This window comes from Lampetra fluviatilis, chromosome 25 (genome assembly GCF_964198595.1).
Source record: "Lampetra fluviatilis chromosome 25, kcLamFluv1.1, whole genome shotgun sequence".
In the NCBI taxonomy this organism is placed as follows: Eukaryota; Metazoa; Chordata; class Hyperoartia; order Petromyzontiformes; family Petromyzontidae; genus Lampetra; species Lampetra fluviatilis.
The window spans coordinates 4862894-4882243 of record NC_136299.1 but is presented as its reverse complement, the minus strand read 5'-3'; the positions used below and the strand labels follow the sequence as shown (position 1 = coordinate 4882243).

The following is a 19350-nucleotide window of genomic DNA, read 5'->3' as shown; positions in this document are numbered from 1 at the left end:
TGCTCTGTGTGATCCCAATTCAGAATATATATTTTTTCATCTTCTTGGTTCTTTCGGTAAAGTCACGTAGAAGGGAAGTAATAAAATAATAAAAATAAAATATAATGAAATAATTCTCACTATGAGAATTATTTTATTATGTTTTATTTTTATTATTTTATTACTTCCCTTCTACGTGACTCACTATGAGAATTATTTTATTATGTTTTATTTTTATTATTTTATTACTTCCCTTCTACGTGACTTTAACGAAAGAACCAAGAAGATGAATCCCTGCAGTCACGAAAGCTTTAAATCGAAATTTATATTTTTTCACGCAATGTGCATCGGGATATTTCAGCTAACAATATAATCAGTCACTTTCGTGTTTTTTTTGTAGTCTTCTTCTGTCGTGTGGAAATAGCCCCGTGAAACAATGCTCGAACGAGGTTTGATATCCAGTCAAGAACATCATCTGACGCAGAGTGAAACGTCGTCATCCTGCCGACGAGTGACTCTAAGGGGCGACTGTTCACGGTTCGATCCGTCGCGTGAAGTCCACCTGCGCAGCTGCAGCGCCGATCATCTCGGAGTCATCGCCGCCACTTGTGCATCGCACGTGACCACATTGCCCGTGGGATGCCCTGGTGCGGGTTGTGATCACCCACTGCTGCAGGGAGTGTAAAGCCAGGAGATTCGGCCCTAAGATCTTCATGCCATCTCAGTTATGAACCGCAGCACTTAACGCGCATCCGGGTGGGGGGGTGGCTGAAATGTGATCTCTCTCGCCTGGTACGCAGGAGGTCGTGGGTTCGATCCTGACCCTGACGATCCCTGTCTGTATATGCCGAGTTCGCAGGTTCTCTCTCCCCGTGGTGGTCCCGTGGATTTTTCTCCAGGTCCTCTGATTTTGCCCTCCACATTAAGAGACACACGTTGAGTTTATTTCACAATTTTCACTTTTCGCATAATATATACTCCACTTCGATGAGCTATCATTTCTGACCAGGTTGAGATAATAGCTCAGAGGGCTTTATCTGGAAAATGCAAGTTTAGTTTATTTATGCGATGATTTTTAAGGATACCGTTTCCTCAAACAAACACCCAAAATAACATTGAAAGTGCATCAATGATCAATAGGGCAAATGGGTGGTGTTCCCTCTCCTTGAGCAGCCCAGCGGTGGAAATTCCCCATTCCCGAGGCCTGCTCGACAATTTGGATTTCCAGAAAGTGGTACTCGTTTTAGTGACCCCAGAAGGATGATAGGCTGAGTCGTCCCCCTACCGGAATTTGGACCCAATAGCCTTCTGACCGAAACAGGCACACACTCACCAACATGCCACCTGGCTAAAGTTCGCTTGACTGCAGTTCAAGCAATACTTTTATACTTTTAATTAAAATACTAATATTTATGGTACTTCTTGAGGAACTACAAAATAGACAAAACATAGATTTCACATGAGAATAGGTTTTACCCTTTTTTCTGGCAACAAAACAGGTGTGAAGATGTTAAAACACCAAGGAATCATGTCTGCATTAACCACAATAATTGTGGTCAGAGTGCAAACAAAAAACGTACTCTGATAATATATGCATTGTCTTTGAAACTGATTGGTCCACACCAGAGACACTTTCACCGACTTAACATTTTACACATTTATTGAAAAAAATAGACAAACACTTGTACAGAATATATTAACGACTCAAAAGTACCAGACTTGGAATGTTTGTAGATAAAAATACTGTTCATGGATAAAAAGTTGACGTATGCACATTAGCGGTAAGAATGATTAACCCTCATTTTAATTTCAGTTTTGTGATTCAGATTAAGCATTTTTGTTGCTACCGCAGTAGATATTTCTGCACCGAGCAAGAGTGATGTGAACTCATACATACAACATGAAAGACATTAATTCTTACACATGCCACTTAAAGCATGTAGTTAGCCAGAATCTAAAACTACTGGAGGTAACATTCCACCTTAATGCACGCACACATTAAGTGAATCCAGCTTATCCTTCATATAGTTTAAACATACTTACACAGTATATAATCTTACATAAACAGGCGGTTGATATAACGGTCTAAATAGATGGGCAAACATGTATGTTGAACGTATTTCACACCATACATAGCCAACCCTGCCATCATGCGCAACATCATGGCAGATTACAGGAAAAGGTGTGAAAAGTAGATTTATCAACCTGAACTACATACAATAATAACAAATCAACGGAGCAGTCATTTAATATTTCGATGTTTTTGGATACCTATTGAGCAGCCAACAGCATTGCGTCTGTGTAGATAATCGATAAACATCGGATTGTCACCAAGGAGCTCTAGAAACGAGCTGGAAACTCGGGGTGGCCAAACCCGCAGCTCATGAGCTGCGGGCTCCTCCTGGACACACTTCCAAGTGTGGCTTGCACAAAGACCTTATTTGTAAATTGTCGATATAACGACAAACAGCTGCAGACGCGTGAACAGCCTGGGCCACTCACCCACTGGCAGCACATTCAGACGTGAATACTGCCCGGGCACTCATGCCGACCTAGAAAATTCAAAGCTTCACCAGCCAACCAGCGCGAACAAACTGGACACGTGACGGCCACTCAAACCACAAAAATGTATAGCTCCAATGAAGTGGCTTATTACGTGGAAATGTATTGCAGCCAAATACTCTAAACGCATGTTTACGAATGTAGAGGAGAAAAACAGGAGGACCCGGAGAAAAATCCATACAAGGCAAGGTAGTTAACATTTCGCCACTCATGGTTCTGGCTCTTGGTCATATGAAGATATTGGTGTGTGGCCTCTGTTGGGGTCAGGCTACATGGCCACTGCTGCTAAATAACATATTGAAATTATGCGATTGTTAATTGTGTACAGCGTGAGACAGAGGCATGGCACAGAGGTCTCCAGTACAACACATCCAACTTGCCAAATAGATCAATGAGTGTCCATCCTGACAGATCCCTGTGTGTAGAAATATCCTGAAATTGTCTTCTGCAAACATATTTTTCTCAGAAAGAATTATGTCTTTTAACATGACTGCCAAGAAAAACCCCGAAGGTACCCTGGGCCTCCCTTTGGTCAACTCAGCCTAAAATGATTACCTGGCATGTTGCATATTAGCAATGGGGAGACAAAAGCAGCCTTGGGCGTGCAAAACTGCAGGACAGCACTTCCGCGTGTGTAAGCTTTACTCTTACAGCCTGTGATGTTAAAACACCGCTATATATTTTATGCTCAGCGTAATAATAAAAACAGCGAACAATAATTAAGCTCCGACGGATACAAATAAAGAATGTAAATGATCGGCAGTCGAAGAACATTGCACAACGGTGAGCGTACGGAGTGCGACACTAAGGGACGTGGTTGGAAGAATCCACGTCCATAGTCTGAGCTGATGTATCGGTGCTCTTCTTTAGCAGCATTGCCCTAAGCACATTGATTTTGGCATCCAGATCGGAGAGAGTATATTTCTGTTGGGTGGGTAAAAAAAGGGCAAAAACATACAAAAACAATCTTACACATAGCTTACACACAGCAAACATTCTCAACTGGCATGACATGCGTGGCAGAACTCTCCGTAAAAACGTAAATTAGGACTCATAAGAGACTTTGGGATAATAGATATATTATTGATAAGAGATAGTAAATATATTTAATGTTATTTGAAATTCAAAAATAGCATTCACTTAAACCAATGTAACTTAGATTTTTAAATCCATGCCGCTGTTCTAATAAAGAACGAGCTCTCAGACTATCAAAATAAAGTATTTCCAAAGGTTCATTTAAAAATGCGTTCATGTAAATGTTTTGGACACATTTCAAACTAACGCACGGATCATGTTTAAAATGTTAATTTGTATGCATTACAGTCGAATGTCTACGGTTTACATTGATCGCATTGTATGCATGCCATTAAACATTTCCTCTTTCACTTTCCTGGTTATAAATGTGTCTCAAAGAAACATTGAATGACCGATGGCGATGGGGCACTATAGCACAAGCAACATTTCACCACTTCTGCAATGATCATTGCCTTGTTGTAAAAACAAAATGCATAACAAAAGCATCTATAAATGTACAAAATGATTTATTTTGGCAGACACTTTTTGAGTAAGAAAAAAGTGCTTGTTACAGCAATGGGCCAGTTGAAAGTAAAGCAACATCAAATTTAATATAAGTAATTTAAATCCCATGGACTTCCTTTGTACTCAATATTATCGTAAAGGTTCTTCCTCACATTTGCTATATAAACGCCACACTAAATTTAAATAATATCTTTCATTTAAATCTTTTTTATTTATCACTTCTAGCATCACTTTCAGTACTTACTTGCGATAAATCGTGAACTTTCTTCCGTTTTTTCAATGAATTCTGAGATAAAACAATCGCTCAATTAAGTTAAATACAATAATTTGTGATATAATATTGACACGTAGTACGCAATCAACATTTTCAACGACAAATATGAATGTATCCAATGAATTCTTTAAAATAAATGTATGAGAAATAAAAGCTAGGTTTAGATTATAAAAATATGGACAATATCACAGATAGTCAAATATCTCTTGAGAGCAAAATATTAGAAAAATGCATTCACTTAATACTAAACATAAACGTGTTCCGTAATGCATCAACCAGGTAATTAAAGTTACCGATTTTACAACACAATTCGGCATGTAAATGAGACCGCATCTAAAGACGCCGTGCAGAAAGAGTGGACGTATTTCTGTTGTGGCAAACGGGAGTCACATTCGGTGATAGGCCGAGGAAATAAAAGAGGTCTTGAGCTTGCAGTTTATGAGAGAACACAATAACTGGTACTCACTATTGATTCAAAGTACTCGGGGGAAGAGCCCTCCAGCTGGAGCATACGATTCTCCAGCTCCTGCAGACGTGCGTACACGCTACCTGGCACCGGACCACCTGGATAAACACACAGGAAGAACCATCGGCAACATACAGACTGCTGCACCAACACCACACCACAAATCGACATTAAGTGATACCTCTTCACCAGAATTTATTTAGTCGGTATTGTTGTTGTTGTTCTCGTCACAGGGTGAGTCAGCAAACCAGTACAATTTAAAACAAGTCTTTGTATATTATTCTGTTGTGATTCTAAAAAAACGTTGTCTACTCGGTTATTAAACAGTTGGGTTAAAGAGTAAAAAATGTCCTTCCTCCAAATATTATCAGGTCATCCAATTAGTGAACTAAATTATTTCACGAACACACACGGCCAATTACCATTTTACACAAGAGCAACCCTCTGTGTACTTGACTCCATAAGTAGCAGTATCAGCATTACAATCAATGTTAACTGTCAAATGTGAAACAATTACCCACAGATTACTTACATGGGGAAAAACTACACGACAACACTGTCCCCTTACTGGCAGGCGAATCTCGTCTGTGAACCTCGGCATCTTCCCGACAGCCTCACGCGTTGCGAACGGCACTAAACACCCAATGCACGCACCATGCCGGAGACGTAGGTGCTCCTCGAGATTCTGAAGGCGCTCCTCCACGGCCGAGTTCCCACAATCATCGGAGGCGTTGCCGCCCCTCACTCGGCCGGACTGCGCCACCTCCTGCTGCGTCTGGGGGCCGTACGTGTTCACGACGCGCGACACTGGAGCGGAGGAAAAAACACAAACACACGTTTGGGTTGTCGCTTGAGCACGACCTGCAGCAGCCGTGGTTATGTTGACATTTTACGTGGTGTTATGCATGTCACAAGTGGGAAAGAAGTTTCTCTGTTATCGCCTTAAAGGTTATGGATTTTGCCTGCGGTTTGTATGACAATGTTTATTGCAATGTCGGCCACCTTAATTGGAGTTAAGGAGAGGAAGACAGAACAACTTCTTGGTTCTTTCGGTAAAGTCACAATTGTGAGAATTGTATTTTATTATGTTTTATTTTTATTATTTTATTATTTCCCCTTCTACGTGACTTTACCGAAAGAACCAACAAGATGAATCTCTGTAGTCACGAAAGCTTTAAATCGAAATTTAAGACAGAACAAGTGTGGCAGGATGATTACCGTAGAGATAGAGTGAAGACTTCAAGTTCTGTGCAGCAGTGAAATAGATTGTGGTATCGCAAGACTGTGTGGAATGTGATGGCTTGGAGAGGCTTTCATCCAGCAGTGAATAGACCGTGGCTGCTGCTGCTGAAAGAATAAGTGTGCCTTGAATGTAACTTTCCGTAAAGGTACCTTTAATGTGGCTTATGCTTCCAGGTCGTGGTGTGAATACAGCATCTGTCCTGGCACAGCTGTTTTCTAAACGGGAACAAAATGTTGATTCGTTAAATCACCAGAATGAGCAGGCTCGTCCATGTCTGTGGAAATGCAGTGGAAATCCAATGCCAGGAAAGACAGCAGAGGACGGGTTAGTGGACCACGCTGAGATGGACCACAAGTGAAAAACAAACATGCAGGACAAAGAGGTTTCCGTGGAAGTTAACAAAGAAAGTAATAAGTAACACATGCCCAAACAAAATACATTTCATTCTGCCAGCCGAAAGGTCATCTTGAGCAATATTTACCCCATGGGCTAATGGACCTGTCATCTTTATAAAATTGCAATTATGAAACATACAACTGTTAATGTATTATTACTTGTCGTCCTCCTAATCAGCACATAACAAATTGAGTCGAGCAAGTAGGGTTTCTCATGTGTTCATCGTGAGAATGATATCCTTGTACACATGGTAGCAGGTTTCCTAAACTAAAAAAAGAAATTCTAGATTTGAAGCTTTCGTGACTGCAAGGAATCATATTCTTAGGTTTTTTCTGGTAAAGTCACGTAGGTAAAACATCAAAATTAATGAAAATAAAATAAAAACAAAAATCACGACGTTTCGGAACGTCGTGATTTTTGTTTTTATTTTATTTTCATTAATTTTGATGTTTTACCTACGTGACTTTACCGAAAAAACCTAAGAATATAAAAAAAGAAACTATGTGAGACTTGGCATGGATTATTTTACATTTATGTGTGACAATACATTCTAGATTTGAAGCTTTCGTGACTGCAAGGATTCATACTCTTAGGTTTTTTCGGTACAGTCACGTAGGTAAAAAATAATAATAAAATAAATGTATCATACAGTAAATTTGGCTGTGACGGTCCCACCTGAAGATGGAGACTTGTGTTGCCTCCGAAACGTCGTGATTTAATTGAGTTATTTTCATAATCAACGTTTTTGGGTTTAGATCGCGTTATTTATAAATGTGTCGTAACCCTCCACCACCCGACACGGCCAATCAGTAAAAAATGTGTCACGTTGACAAAAGACAAATAGTTCACTGCTTTAGCCCACCGGTGTGTTGAAGCCACAACATTTACAATTTGAGTACGACGTTTCGCTGGTAATTGCATCCAGCATCATCGGGCAATTCGCCAGAATGGTGAGGCGCTGCTGTTTCTCCCGTTCTTATATAGAGCAGCAGCAGGGTGACGTCATCATTAACTCATTAACTCATCAGGTGCAAAGATTCAAGGGGGGAGTGATTGTAATTATATACTAGATTAGTAATCAGGCTATTGTTACGATGCGAGTTGTAGATTAGTAATCATTTGGAATGTGTTTTATTGTGATTATGCTACATTAGTAATCAGTTAATGTTTGTTTCCCTTATAAGGAATTGTAATGTATCTTATTTAATAATACGCTTCCAAACCGCACTAAGCCTGTAGCTGTCTGAGCGATTAAAGTTATTTCTGTTTCTCTCAATTTCAATCGATTCTCTAATTAGTCTTTGCCAGTAGTAACTAGTTTTACACAACACTTCCACGTTGTCAAAATCAATTGAGTGTCCCTGTTGGCATGCATGTTCTGCCACTGCCGACAGTTGTGTTTGTGATAGTTTAATATTTCTCTGGTGTTCTTTTAGTCTTACACTAACGTTGCGCCCTGTCTGTCCAATATAGCATCTGCCACATACACAATTAATCCGATATACACCTTCTGTTGATAATTTAGGCAATTCGTCTTTAGTGCACGTTACTAGTTGTTGAATTTTGTGTACTGTACCAAATCTTACTGTAATGTTTTGCTTTTGCAAAACACGGGCTAATTTGTCAGTTACTCCTGAGATAAATGGTATTTTTATTGTTTTAATAATCTGATCGCTTTCAGCAGTGTTGCTTTGCGATCGTGATTTGGCTTTTAGTGCTCTGTTAATTTGAGCATTATTGTAGCCATTCTGTCTTAGTGCTTCTTTAACATGTTTAATCTCTCTCACTAGACTTTCACCATCTGACACTGTTTTAGCCCGATGTATGAGCGTCTTGATAAGAGAGGATTTCTGAGCTGGGTGATGATGTGAATCTGCATTCAGATAGGCATCAGTGTGCGTTTGCTTTCTGTAAACGCTGTGTGTTATTTTACCATTTATGCCATGCCCAAGTAAAATATCCAGGAACAGGAGTGTGTTATTCACCTCCATTTCCATGGTGAACTGAATGGCCGGGTTTTGTGCATTGAGATGATTTAGAAAATCGTTAAGTGTATCTTTACCATGTGGCCAGACCACCAAAGTGTCATCCACATATCTAAACCAAAAGGATGGTTTTAATGTGCTCGAGGCAAGTGCTCTGGTTTCAAAGTTTTCCATGTACAAATTTGCTATAGCAGGAGATAAAGGAGAGCCCATTGCTGCTCCCTCCCTTTGTTTAAAGAATTCGCCTCTCCATAAGAAGTAAGTGTTATTTAAACAATGGTCTGCGAGTTTCGGAATATCTTTTGGTAAACCTGTGTTCTTTACCAGTGTATCAAGTAATTCAAGCGACTCGCTCACTGGAACCTTAGTGAATAGCGAAACCACATCAAAACTCACCAAAATATCATTAGGGTTAAGTTTAATATCTTTGATCATATTCACAAGATGTTCTGAATTTCTTATGAATGATGATGTCCTACCGATGTAAGGCTGTATTTGTTTAGTTACATATTTTGCTAATTTATATGTGGCAGAGCCAATTGTACTGACTATAGGTCGTAAAGGGATGCCGACTTTATGGATCTTTGGTAGCCCATACAGGCTAGGTGGTTTTGAAGCCCTTGGCTTAATTAGGAATTGCTCATTTTTTGGGATTAATGAATTTGCAATGATTGCAGTAGTCTTACGTTCCAAAGTATTAGTTGGATCTCGTTTAATTTTAATGTAGGTACTTTCCTCTAATAAATCTTTAATTTTATTATCATAATCGGCTCGTGACATCACTACTGTAGTGCGGCCCTTGTCAGCTGCTAGGATTTGAATATCTTTGTTTAGACAAAGCTCTCTTAAGGCTTTTGCCTCGTTCGAGCTGATATTTACTTTAGGTACTTTACTATTCTCAATAATTTTGGCAACCTCGTGTCTAGTCATCTCCGCCTCATTATGTGGAAGGAGTCTCACTGCTGATTCTACCTCAGCAATGATCTCATCCACTGGATGAGATCATTACAGTAAGATTTGGTACAGTACACAAAATTCAACAACTAGTAACGTGCACTAAAGACGAATTGCCTAAATTATCAACAGAAGGTGTATATCGGATTAATTGTGTATGTGGCAGATGCTATATTGGACAGACAGGGCGCAACGTTAGTGTAAGACTAAAAGAACACCGGAGAAATATTAAACTATCACAAACACAACTGTCGGCAGTGGCAGAACATGCATGCCAACAGGGACACTCAATTGATTTTGACAACGTGGAAGTGTTGTGTAAAACTAGTTACTACTGGCAAAGACTAATTAGAGAATCGATTGAAATTGAGAGAAACAGAAATAACTTTAATCGCTCAGACAGCTACAGGCTTAGTGTGGCCTGGAAGCGTATTATTAAATAAGATACATTACAATTCCTTATAAGGGAAACAAACATTAACTGATTACTAATGTAGCATAATCACAATAAAACACATTCCAAATGATTACTAATCTACAACTCGCATCGTAACAATAGCCTGATTACTAATCTAGTATATAATTACAATCACTCCCCCCTTGAATCTTTGCACCTGATGAGTTAATGATGACGTCACCCTGCTGCTGCTCTATATAAGAACGGGAGAAACAGCAGCGCCTCACCATTCTGGCGAATTGCCCGATGATGCTGGATGCAATTACCAGAGAAACGTCGTACTCAAATTGTAAATGTTGTGGCTTCAACACACTGGTGGGCTAAAGCAGTGAACTATTTGTCTTTTGTCAACGTGACACATTTTTTACTGATTGGCCGTGTCGGGTGGTGGAGGGTTACGACACATTTATAAATAACGCGATCTAAACCCAAAAACGTTGATTATGAATAACATTGGTCGCGAAAGCCTACGTGTTAAACTGAGTTATTTTCATTTATTATTATTTTATTGTTATTATTTTTTACCTACGTGACTTTACCGAAAAAACCTAAGAGTGTGACAATACAGCTAAAGGAGATGGAACTGACCTTGGTTTGAGCTGATGACGTTACAGAACTCCCTGATGTTGTTTTCATTCACCTCCAGCTGTTTCCTTTCCATAAAGGCCATTATCCTTCTATCAATCTACAAGGAGCACACCAACAAAACGCACGAGCAGGAATGCGCACAGATAGCGCTCATAAAACACACATGGGTGCGATTCACATGTAAAAGCCGACGGCCATTTAAAACCAGCAGAGCAATGGAAAAATGCTTAAATGACCCTCCGCCAACATCTGTATAAGCTGATAAGTGAAGTAAAAAAATACACACCACGTAGCCGTTTAAGACTCATTATGAGCTTCAAAAACCACCCCGGATTAGTAAATTGTCCTTCATGTAAAGAGTTCGGGATAGGTAAATTGTGGGCGAACGTACCTCTGCTTTTCTAGCTTGGATCTGCACAAGTTTAGGCTCAAGGTCATCTGTCTTGGGCCGAGCGGTAGGTGGCGAGGCTTCTGGAGGTTTTCCCACACGGGGTTTTGGTTCTGGGCTGTCAACATCAATGGGCTCTGGGTTTGCCTCTCCCAGCTTCTGCTGAAGCTCCTGAGTGTGACAAGGGGCAGCAGGCAGAGGCACTCACTCGGGTTGCTGCGTTCAAGCACTGATCAATCCGTTAACGAGACGGTAACAATTTCCAACTAGTCACACCTCGGTATACGACCGCTCTTGGAATACGTCGAATTTGGTATACGCCGTGTTTTGACGATAAAAAAATGTCTTGGGATACGACGTCTGGCTTGGGATACGACGCGCTTGCTAGAACTTGTATGGGTCGGGATGAGTCACCGCGTAGACCCCGCGTAGACCCCCGTTCACGACTGAAACAAAGCGCCGCTCCTCAGCCTGCCTGTACAGTAGATCTCGTTCAGTGCACAACCATTGCTAGAACTCACTGTGAATTTGCACGTGTTCTTTGTCATTTTAACGTGAATTTTTTTCGAATTCATTCAACTCCTCTCAGCAAGGTAAAGTGATGTTACGCTTTTTTTTATTTCTATTTATTTTAATTTATTTATGCATTTATTTTAATTTATGTATGCATTTTAGTAATAAGTAGTGTCTAAATTATTTTATACAACCCCATTAATGTATAATATGCCATATAAAATATCATTTCTTATACTCTGGAACAAATTATTTCCTTTCCCTTTATTTCTTATGGGAAAAATTAGTTTGGTATCTACGTCATTTTCGGTAAAAGTCCTACCTTCTGGAACGAATTAACGACTTATACCCAGGTACCACAATGTACTGGTAAACAACGATGAGGTAGCCTTATGCAGCTGTGTTGCATAGCGCTGTTTTCGGGTTGTTCAGCGTTATGTCGCAACGTTTCACTCCACAAACTGGGAGCTTCCATGCATTTACACTTCAACCTTAACAGCATAAAGAACGATACTGCTTTGATAATGCAAAAGCTACACATAGATGATGCAGAAGCCGCTTGCTTCAACAACACCTTTGTTGACATACACATTGGCGAGTTGCTAACCACACTCCCCCCTTGACCACACACGCACGTTATGCTCGGTTGGAGCTGTGTTTGGTGTCTGGCTTTGTACAAGTGTTTACAAACGGTGCATGTTATGTATTCTGCATAGCGTTCTCTGTACAAACATTCAGGGCTGCCATGTGCACTTGCAGAGCTTGGGACAGCGTGTCCAGACCACAGCCCTCGCCAAGCTTCTCATAGTTGATGCAGAGCTTCACCGCATCCTCACTTAATCCAAGCTGCGGAGAAAACAGGCAGGTTAGCTGCAACCAGTCACAGCCACTGTCGTAGGCAAAGCGCACCTTCAACTGGTCGCTTGCTGGTGTGTACATGTACACAGGTCTTGTGTCAATCTGTTGCTGGATAATGGCGTCCAAACTGAGCTATGTTGCCTATGTAGCTCTTTTAAACGACCTGGCCACAAATGATAGCTCGACGAAGTGGCTTATCACGTGGAAATTTACAGCAGCAAAATACTCTGAATGCGCATTGATTCTAGATGTGGAGAGAAAAACCGAAGGACGTTGAGAAAAATCCATGCAAACACGGGGAGAACATGCAAACTCCAAATATACAGGCGTCAGGGTAGGGATGGAATCCACGACCTCCTGTATACCAGGCGAGGTAGTTCACATCTTGCCACCGTGGGGCGCCTCTATTTGACAATACTTCACCACGCCGGCCTGTGCAGGTTGGTTAACGCAGAGAGCATAGAAGTTTGAGCACCCTGGACTGCCCTCTGTTAATACAATTTGCCACTAGGTAACACATGGAAGATAGTAAGAGGTCAGTCACACGGCAGTGAAGTATGTCATATGCTGTACCATATTACAGCATTATCCATTACCTATCTACTGCTGTGTATAGCAATCTAAGGCCTACTTTTCCCAAAGGGAATAGCCACCTAAATTGTGGGTGTACTTTCATTTTACCCCACCACAAACGATTATTAAATTTCAATATACAATTTCTGGGTGATCAAAAGAAGATCTACGTTTTCAATATAAACAATGCATATAGAATTAAAAGGTTGACTTCCAACACCACTCACATAAAACACAAATCATGAAAATGGTCAACCCACTCATTAATTTTAAACAAACACATTTCAGACATCACATAAATATATACAAAATATATATTTAGAAAACTCTAAATATAAATCTTAAAAATAATGCACATCTAAGCCAGAATGTGGGCACTAAATCCACTTTTCTGAACCTCAAAACAGGCGATTAAGTTAAAATCTCGCAGATACTCTCCGATACCCCAGTGACATTAAACCCACTGACTCTAAAGCCCCAATGAAATAAAACCAACACCTAGTTCACGCACCCAATGCAATTACAGTAATCCCAACCTGCCAATTGTGACCCAATCACTGTAACAAAACAAACCCAGCCTGACTTCACACACTCAAGTTAAACACACCCCGATGCTGACACCCAAACATAACAATTAATCCATCGCGGCAGAAGGCTGCAGTCCATCAGGACCAAAATCTCACGTCATAAAAACAGTTTCTTCCCATCCGCTGTGGGCCTCTTCAGCAAGGCCAAGGGCTTAAAATGACGTTTACACTTACTTTAACATTTTATCTACAAAATTACACCTTGCCATATTTACATGTTACCCTATTTGTATTTTATATTACGGCTAGTTTACATTTGATATTGTATACTTATTCAAAATTTTACATACTTTAGCCCCTGAGTATTAGTTAGACTTTGTAATTTTAGTATAGTTAGACTGTATACCACTTATTTAAGTTTTAAGATTCCTATATGTTGCATGTATGCACCTTCCTGCCATAATAAATTCCTTGTTTGTGCAAACTTTCATGGCGAATAAAACCCTTTCTGATCTGATTCTGAACACCCTGGGGCTCTGTGTGCGACATGGGACCTGCTGCTGCTGCTGTAAACGCGTTTCGCTTCACGGGTTCGAATCCAGCGGCCGCCCCGATTAATACTGCGGGTTCGATCTTAAATTTGGAGCTTTCGTGACTGCTCTCTCTATGTATCTTGGCGATATCTGTCTGCTTATATGTCTGTCTATAGTTTTCTGGTTAGATTTTTGTTGCTATTTCATTTATACCTGATGATGATTGCTTGTGTTGCAATCGAAACGTCGTATGCTATAATTTAATTTATTATTTTATCTTTATACGTGACTTTACCGAAAGAACCGAAGAGTAATACTGCGGGGTTTATTAACCGCAATATACGACGCGCCGTCTGCTCCACGGTTGACCTTCCACATCCACTTCATTCAAATGCGTCATCGGTCTAAATTTGAATTGAGAGAGCGAAAAACACCCGCAGATTCACTCAATTTGGATTATACACAGCTGATACCCCCCCCACACACTGCGAAAACATCAGAACACGTATTTACACTGGAGGAATCTGATGATCTATGAAGCTCTTTTCACAGATATCCAAAGGCAGAGGTGGGGCAAAGTCATTGTTATGCAAGTCCAAGTCGAGTCGCAAGTCATCAAATTCATGACTCGAGTCTGACTCGAGTCCAAGTCACATGACTCGAGTCCACATCTCATAGGTGGGACAAAGTCATTGTTATGCAAGTCCAAGTCGAGTCGCAAGTCATCAAATTCATGACTCGAGTCTGACTCGAGTCCAAGTCACATGACTCGAGTCCACACCTCTGTCCAAAGGTAATCGCTAGAATCCGTGACACATTCGTGGGTTGCACACAATCGCGTGGAGTTTGGGGTCGTCACCTGTTGCATTAACCGAGCCACGATCTCCAGCAGCTTCGACAGAGGCTGGATCGCGCGGGACATCTTCCTCCACGTGGTTTCGACGACCCGAGCACAACGATCAACAAACGACAACCTGCTGATACACCGGGAGGGGGCTGGGGGGGTTTGACGCGGGATGGGATGGTCCGAGATTGGAGTGGTACAACAACAGGGGGAGATGTCGGACAGGGAGACGGGGAGGAGATGATGAAGACGAGATAGAGATGGTGGGAGATGATGATGAGAGAGATGGTGGGAGATGATGAAGACGAGAGAGATGGTGGGAGATGATGAAGACGAGAGTGAGATGGTGGGAGACGAGGAGGAGATGATGAAGACGAGACAGATGGTGGGATATCGTGAGAGATGATGAAGACGAGAGAGAGATGATGGGAGATGATGGGAAGACCCGGGGGGTGGGGGGGGGCTAGTGGCGTGGAAGAGAATGTGAGAGATTGACGAGACGAGAAATGGGAATGAGAGGGCCCGTTTGAGCGATGGCCCCCAGATGAATGCAACTCGGCTGGGAGTCAAAATCGATCGAGCGAATCACCGATCGTGGACTAAGAGTGAGACGGAGGAGGAGGAGGGAACGAGAGGAGACGACGGCTTCTTGACAGCAGCAGCAGCGGCGGCGGCAGTGAGCGGCGTGGTGGTGACGCCATCAGAGGGCGACGCGTAACGCCGCCACCGCTGTCCCACCCATCGCGGCGTGACCGCAGTGCCAGATTAGAGGTATTTTTTACCTCGCACCAGAGGTCGCAACCGGGTACCCGATACCCGAACCCGACCCTATACCCGGCTACCCGTAGACGAGAGAGAGAGATGGTGGGAGACGGGGAGGAGATGATGAAGACGAGAGAGATGGTGTGAGATGATGGGAGATGATGAAGACGAGAGAGAGAGATGGTGGGAGACGGGTACCCGGCCGGGTACCCGGGTACCTGTTTGCGACCCTGGTGCGGCCGGGTACGGGTAGCCGCACGTGACTCATCCCAACCAATGAGTGAGAAGGGCCCGTGAGTCACTGGTGAGTAACCTTTTGTCACTCATTTCCCCCGAAGTCTTTTCTCCACCCGCGCCCTGCAACATGGCTTCATCTTTCTCCTCCTCTTCGCCGATCGACCCCACTGTCGATCCAATTGACTGGACGTCGTTGGAGTCGGTCAAGAACAGTCTCCAGAAGGCCATCAGGAAGGAGAAGGCGGAGGGTATCGACCCCAGTCTGTGCAGGTTCCGCTTTGAGACAACCTCGGGCAAGTTTTCGTCGGATGTTTGGAAGAAGTTCGCTTTCATTCGGCTGACGGACGCGGCGAATGCTGACAGCAAACATTGGCATCAGCATTCGTCGCCGTTGCCGGGCAATGGGATCGTTTTCGAACGCAACAGTTTCGCCGCCTGTCTCGACTGTCTGGCGGTCTACGCGTACCAGACAAGCAATGGAACGACAACACTCAAGAAGCACACGTGCGGATCGGAAACGTCATCGAGTGCAGTCGGTCAAGCGGGTTTTCTCCGTCCCTTCGTGCACAAGACACCTGCCCGCCTAGCAGACAAGGCCAAAGTCAAGAGGTCACTCGCGTTCTTCTGCGCCACGGACACTCAACCGTTCAGCGTTGTCGAGGACGCCGGCTTCCGCGGACTCGTTGCCGACCTGATCGACATTGGCGTCAGCCTGATGCGCCCTCCCGATTTGGATGACCTGCTGCCTGCTGCGAACACAGTCAAGACTCACGTGGAGCAAGGAGCTGAGCGCGTTCGTGCTGCGATTCGCCAGATCGTTCAGGCCCACGTGGATGACGGCCTGCACGTGGCGGCCACGACCGACCTGTGGACGGACACGTTGAAGAAGCGATGCTTCATGTCCGTCACCGTCCACTACGTCGACGACTCGTTCCTGCTGCACGCCCGGACGCTGCAATGCAAAGCGTTCTATGCGGAACGGCACACGGCGGTGGCGATCAAGACGGCGCTAATTGAATGTCTCGAATCCTACCAGATCCTGGACCCGGCGAAATGCTTCGTCGTTTCAGACGATGGTTCCTCTAACATGTCCGCCGAGAACGGCGTGCGCTCGTCGTGTTACGGCTGGGGGCCGTGCCTTGACCACAAGCTGGCCTCCGTGCTGACCACCGTTCTGTCGAAGACCACGGAGACCGTCAACGGGGTTCAATCTCTGCCGTTCTACCCGAACTACGACTGCGCCAAGGACCTATTCGACCTCATCGACGACTGCAAGGCGTTGGTCGCCTTCTTCAAGCAGGCAAAGCTGCAGTGTAAGCTGACCAAGAGCTTGAAGCAGGAGAACGCCACCAGTTGGAATTCACTGCTGACCTGTCTGAACAGCGTCCTGGAGTCGTACGACGAGGTAGCGACGACGCTGTTCGAGCGGAAACAGCTTCAGAAGATCGGCCGCATCAACAAGCAAAACCTGGCGGACCTGGTGGAGTTCATCGAACCGTTCCGCATTGCAGCGCTCAGGCTCGAGGTGTTCAAGTCGCCCACGATCCACACAGTCGTCTACGAGAGGCACGTCTTGTTGCAGCATCTTGCCGTCCGGCAGAGCGACTCGGACGACATTGCGGCCATCAAGATGCTGCTGCTGGATCAGACGCAGGACGCCAAGTGGACTTTGGAGCCCATGGTCATTGTCGGCGCCCTCCTGGACCCCGGCTTGCAGAAGCGCCTGGACAAGTTCGGCGTCACCCCTGCCCAAGAACAAGCGGCGATCAAACAGCTGAGAGCCATGATGATTGTTATTGGGAAATCACAAGCTGACCGCGCGGACTACGAGGACGAGCTTCCGGCGAAGCGCCCTAGGTCCTCACGCGCCGTCGACCTGTCCCAAGCGTCGAGCTGTAGTCGTTACTCATCTTCGTCGGAGTCTGACGAAGATGAGGACCGGGGCGCTCAAGCCCACGACGCTGCGTTGAGTCTGGAGGATGAGGTCGATCGGGAGCTGGCCGCCTACCGCCAAATCAAGCTGGCCAAGGCGGAGAAGAAGTTGCTCGACACGAACGACGGCATTTTGACATGGTGGCGAATGCGCGGTACGTCCCTGCACGCGACGATTGCTGCTCAGCTGCCGATCATGGCTCGCGTGGCACGGTCGGTGCTCTGCATTCCTGCTTCCAGCTCCATAGGCGAGTGCAACTTGTCCGCGGTCAGCAACACCTTCTCCAAGCGACGCACAATGCTTTCGCCGTCGGCATTGGACAATTTCATGGTCATTCAGTCCAACCCGGACCTGTACTAGAGCCTATTCGTCCCAAAACAGTCGAAAATAAAAGGACTCTTGACCATTATTGACTGCCAGACATTGCTTAAGCTCGATCGTGTGCCGGGTAGTCGGTCGGGTACAGGATTTCATGAAGGTAACCGGGTAAGGGTACCCGCTGCAGGCAATGGCTGGGGCGGGTACGGGTGCGGGTAAGGAATAAAAACCCGTTTGCGACCTCTGCCTCGCACGGGAGGGCTCCTCTGCTTACAACACTCCGACTTACACACAACTCGACTTACGAACAAAGCTTTTGGTTCTTTCGGTAAAGTCACGTAGGTATGAAATAAATCACGACGTTTCGACTGCAACACGAGCAATCGTCATCAGGAGGGAAAACCACAGTAAGAAAAAAAAATTCAGCAAAAAAATTTCAGCAAAACTTTTTTCTTGCTGTGGGTTTTCCCAACCTGATGATGATTGCTTGTGTTGAAGTCTAAACGTCGTGAGAATTTTATTGTTTTATTTTCATTATTTTATTATTTCCCTTTTACGTGACTACCGAAAGAACCAAGAATACAAGCAATCATCAGGTGGGAAAACGACAGCAAGAAAAAACATGTTTTTGCTGAAACAGATGTGTATGTTTATGATTTAACTCCATGTAAAACAGGACACTGTGAATTTTGTTACAATACAGTACCGTATTAAATTTTATTGGAAAATACAGCTGTCACCTATTCTTCTAAATGGTTGTTCTTGATTGTTGGTTGTTACCACATTTATGGGGAATTTTCCGATGGCATCGACAGGCCTCTGATGAAGTCGTCAGTAGGGATTGATGAAAGAGGGCAACAACCTCGAGGTCTGGAGGGTAAAACCTCTGATCTGGAGGGTAAAACCTCTGATCTGGAGACTAAAACCTCTGATCTGGAGGGTAAAACCTGATCTGGAGGGTAAAACCTTATTTGGAGGATAAAACCTCTGATCTGGAGGGTAAAACCTCTGATCTGGAGAGTAAAACATCTGATCCGGAGTGTAAAACCTGATCTGGAGGTTTAAACCTCTGATTTGGAGGGTAAAACCTCTGATTTGGAGGGTAAAACCTCTGATCTGGAGGGTAAAACCTCGAGGTCTGGAGGGTAAAGCCTCTGATCTGGAGGGTAAAACCTCTGATCTGGAGGGTAAAACCTCTGATCTGGAGGGTAAAACCTCTGACCTGGAGGGTAAAACCTCTGATCTGGAAGGTAAAACCTCGAGGTCTGGAGGGTTAAAACCTCTGATCTGGTGGGTAAAACCTCTGATCTGGATGGTAAAACCTCTGATTTCGAGGGTTAAACCTCTGATCTGGAGGGTAAAACCTCTGATCTGGAGGGTCAAACCTCTAATCTGGAGGGTAAAACCTCTGATCTGGAGGA

At 43.8% G+C, this 19350-nt stretch overlaps 2 protein-coding genes across 2 annotated transcripts; one reads left to right on the top strand and one right to left on the bottom strand.

Moving 5' to 3' along the window:
- Positions 1-1645: 1645 nt before the first annotated feature.
- On the bottom strand, positions 1646-15171 carry MBIP (MAP3K12 binding inhibitory protein 1). Its single transcript, XM_078868035.1, has 9 exons — positions 14695-15171; positions 12077-12190; positions 10835-11002; positions 10444-10540; positions 6213-6278; positions 5475-5627; positions 4821-4918; positions 4325-4366; positions 1646-3465 (listed from the first exon to the last, which is right to left on the bottom strand). Exons 1-9 carry the CDS (start codon positions 14755-14757, stop codon positions 3346-3348), a joined length of 921 nt encoding a protein of 306 aa, XP_078724161.1. The 5' UTR covers positions 14758-15171; the 3' UTR covers positions 1646-3345.
- LOC144941672 (E3 SUMO-protein ligase ZBED1-like) lies at positions 15165-18977 on the top strand. Its single transcript, XM_078868034.1, has one exon. It carries the CDS (start codon positions 15806-15808, stop codon positions 17969-17971), a length of 2166 nt encoding a protein of 721 aa, XP_078724160.1. The 5' UTR covers positions 15165-15805; the 3' UTR covers positions 17972-18977.
- Positions 18978-19350: the final 373 nt, after the last annotated feature.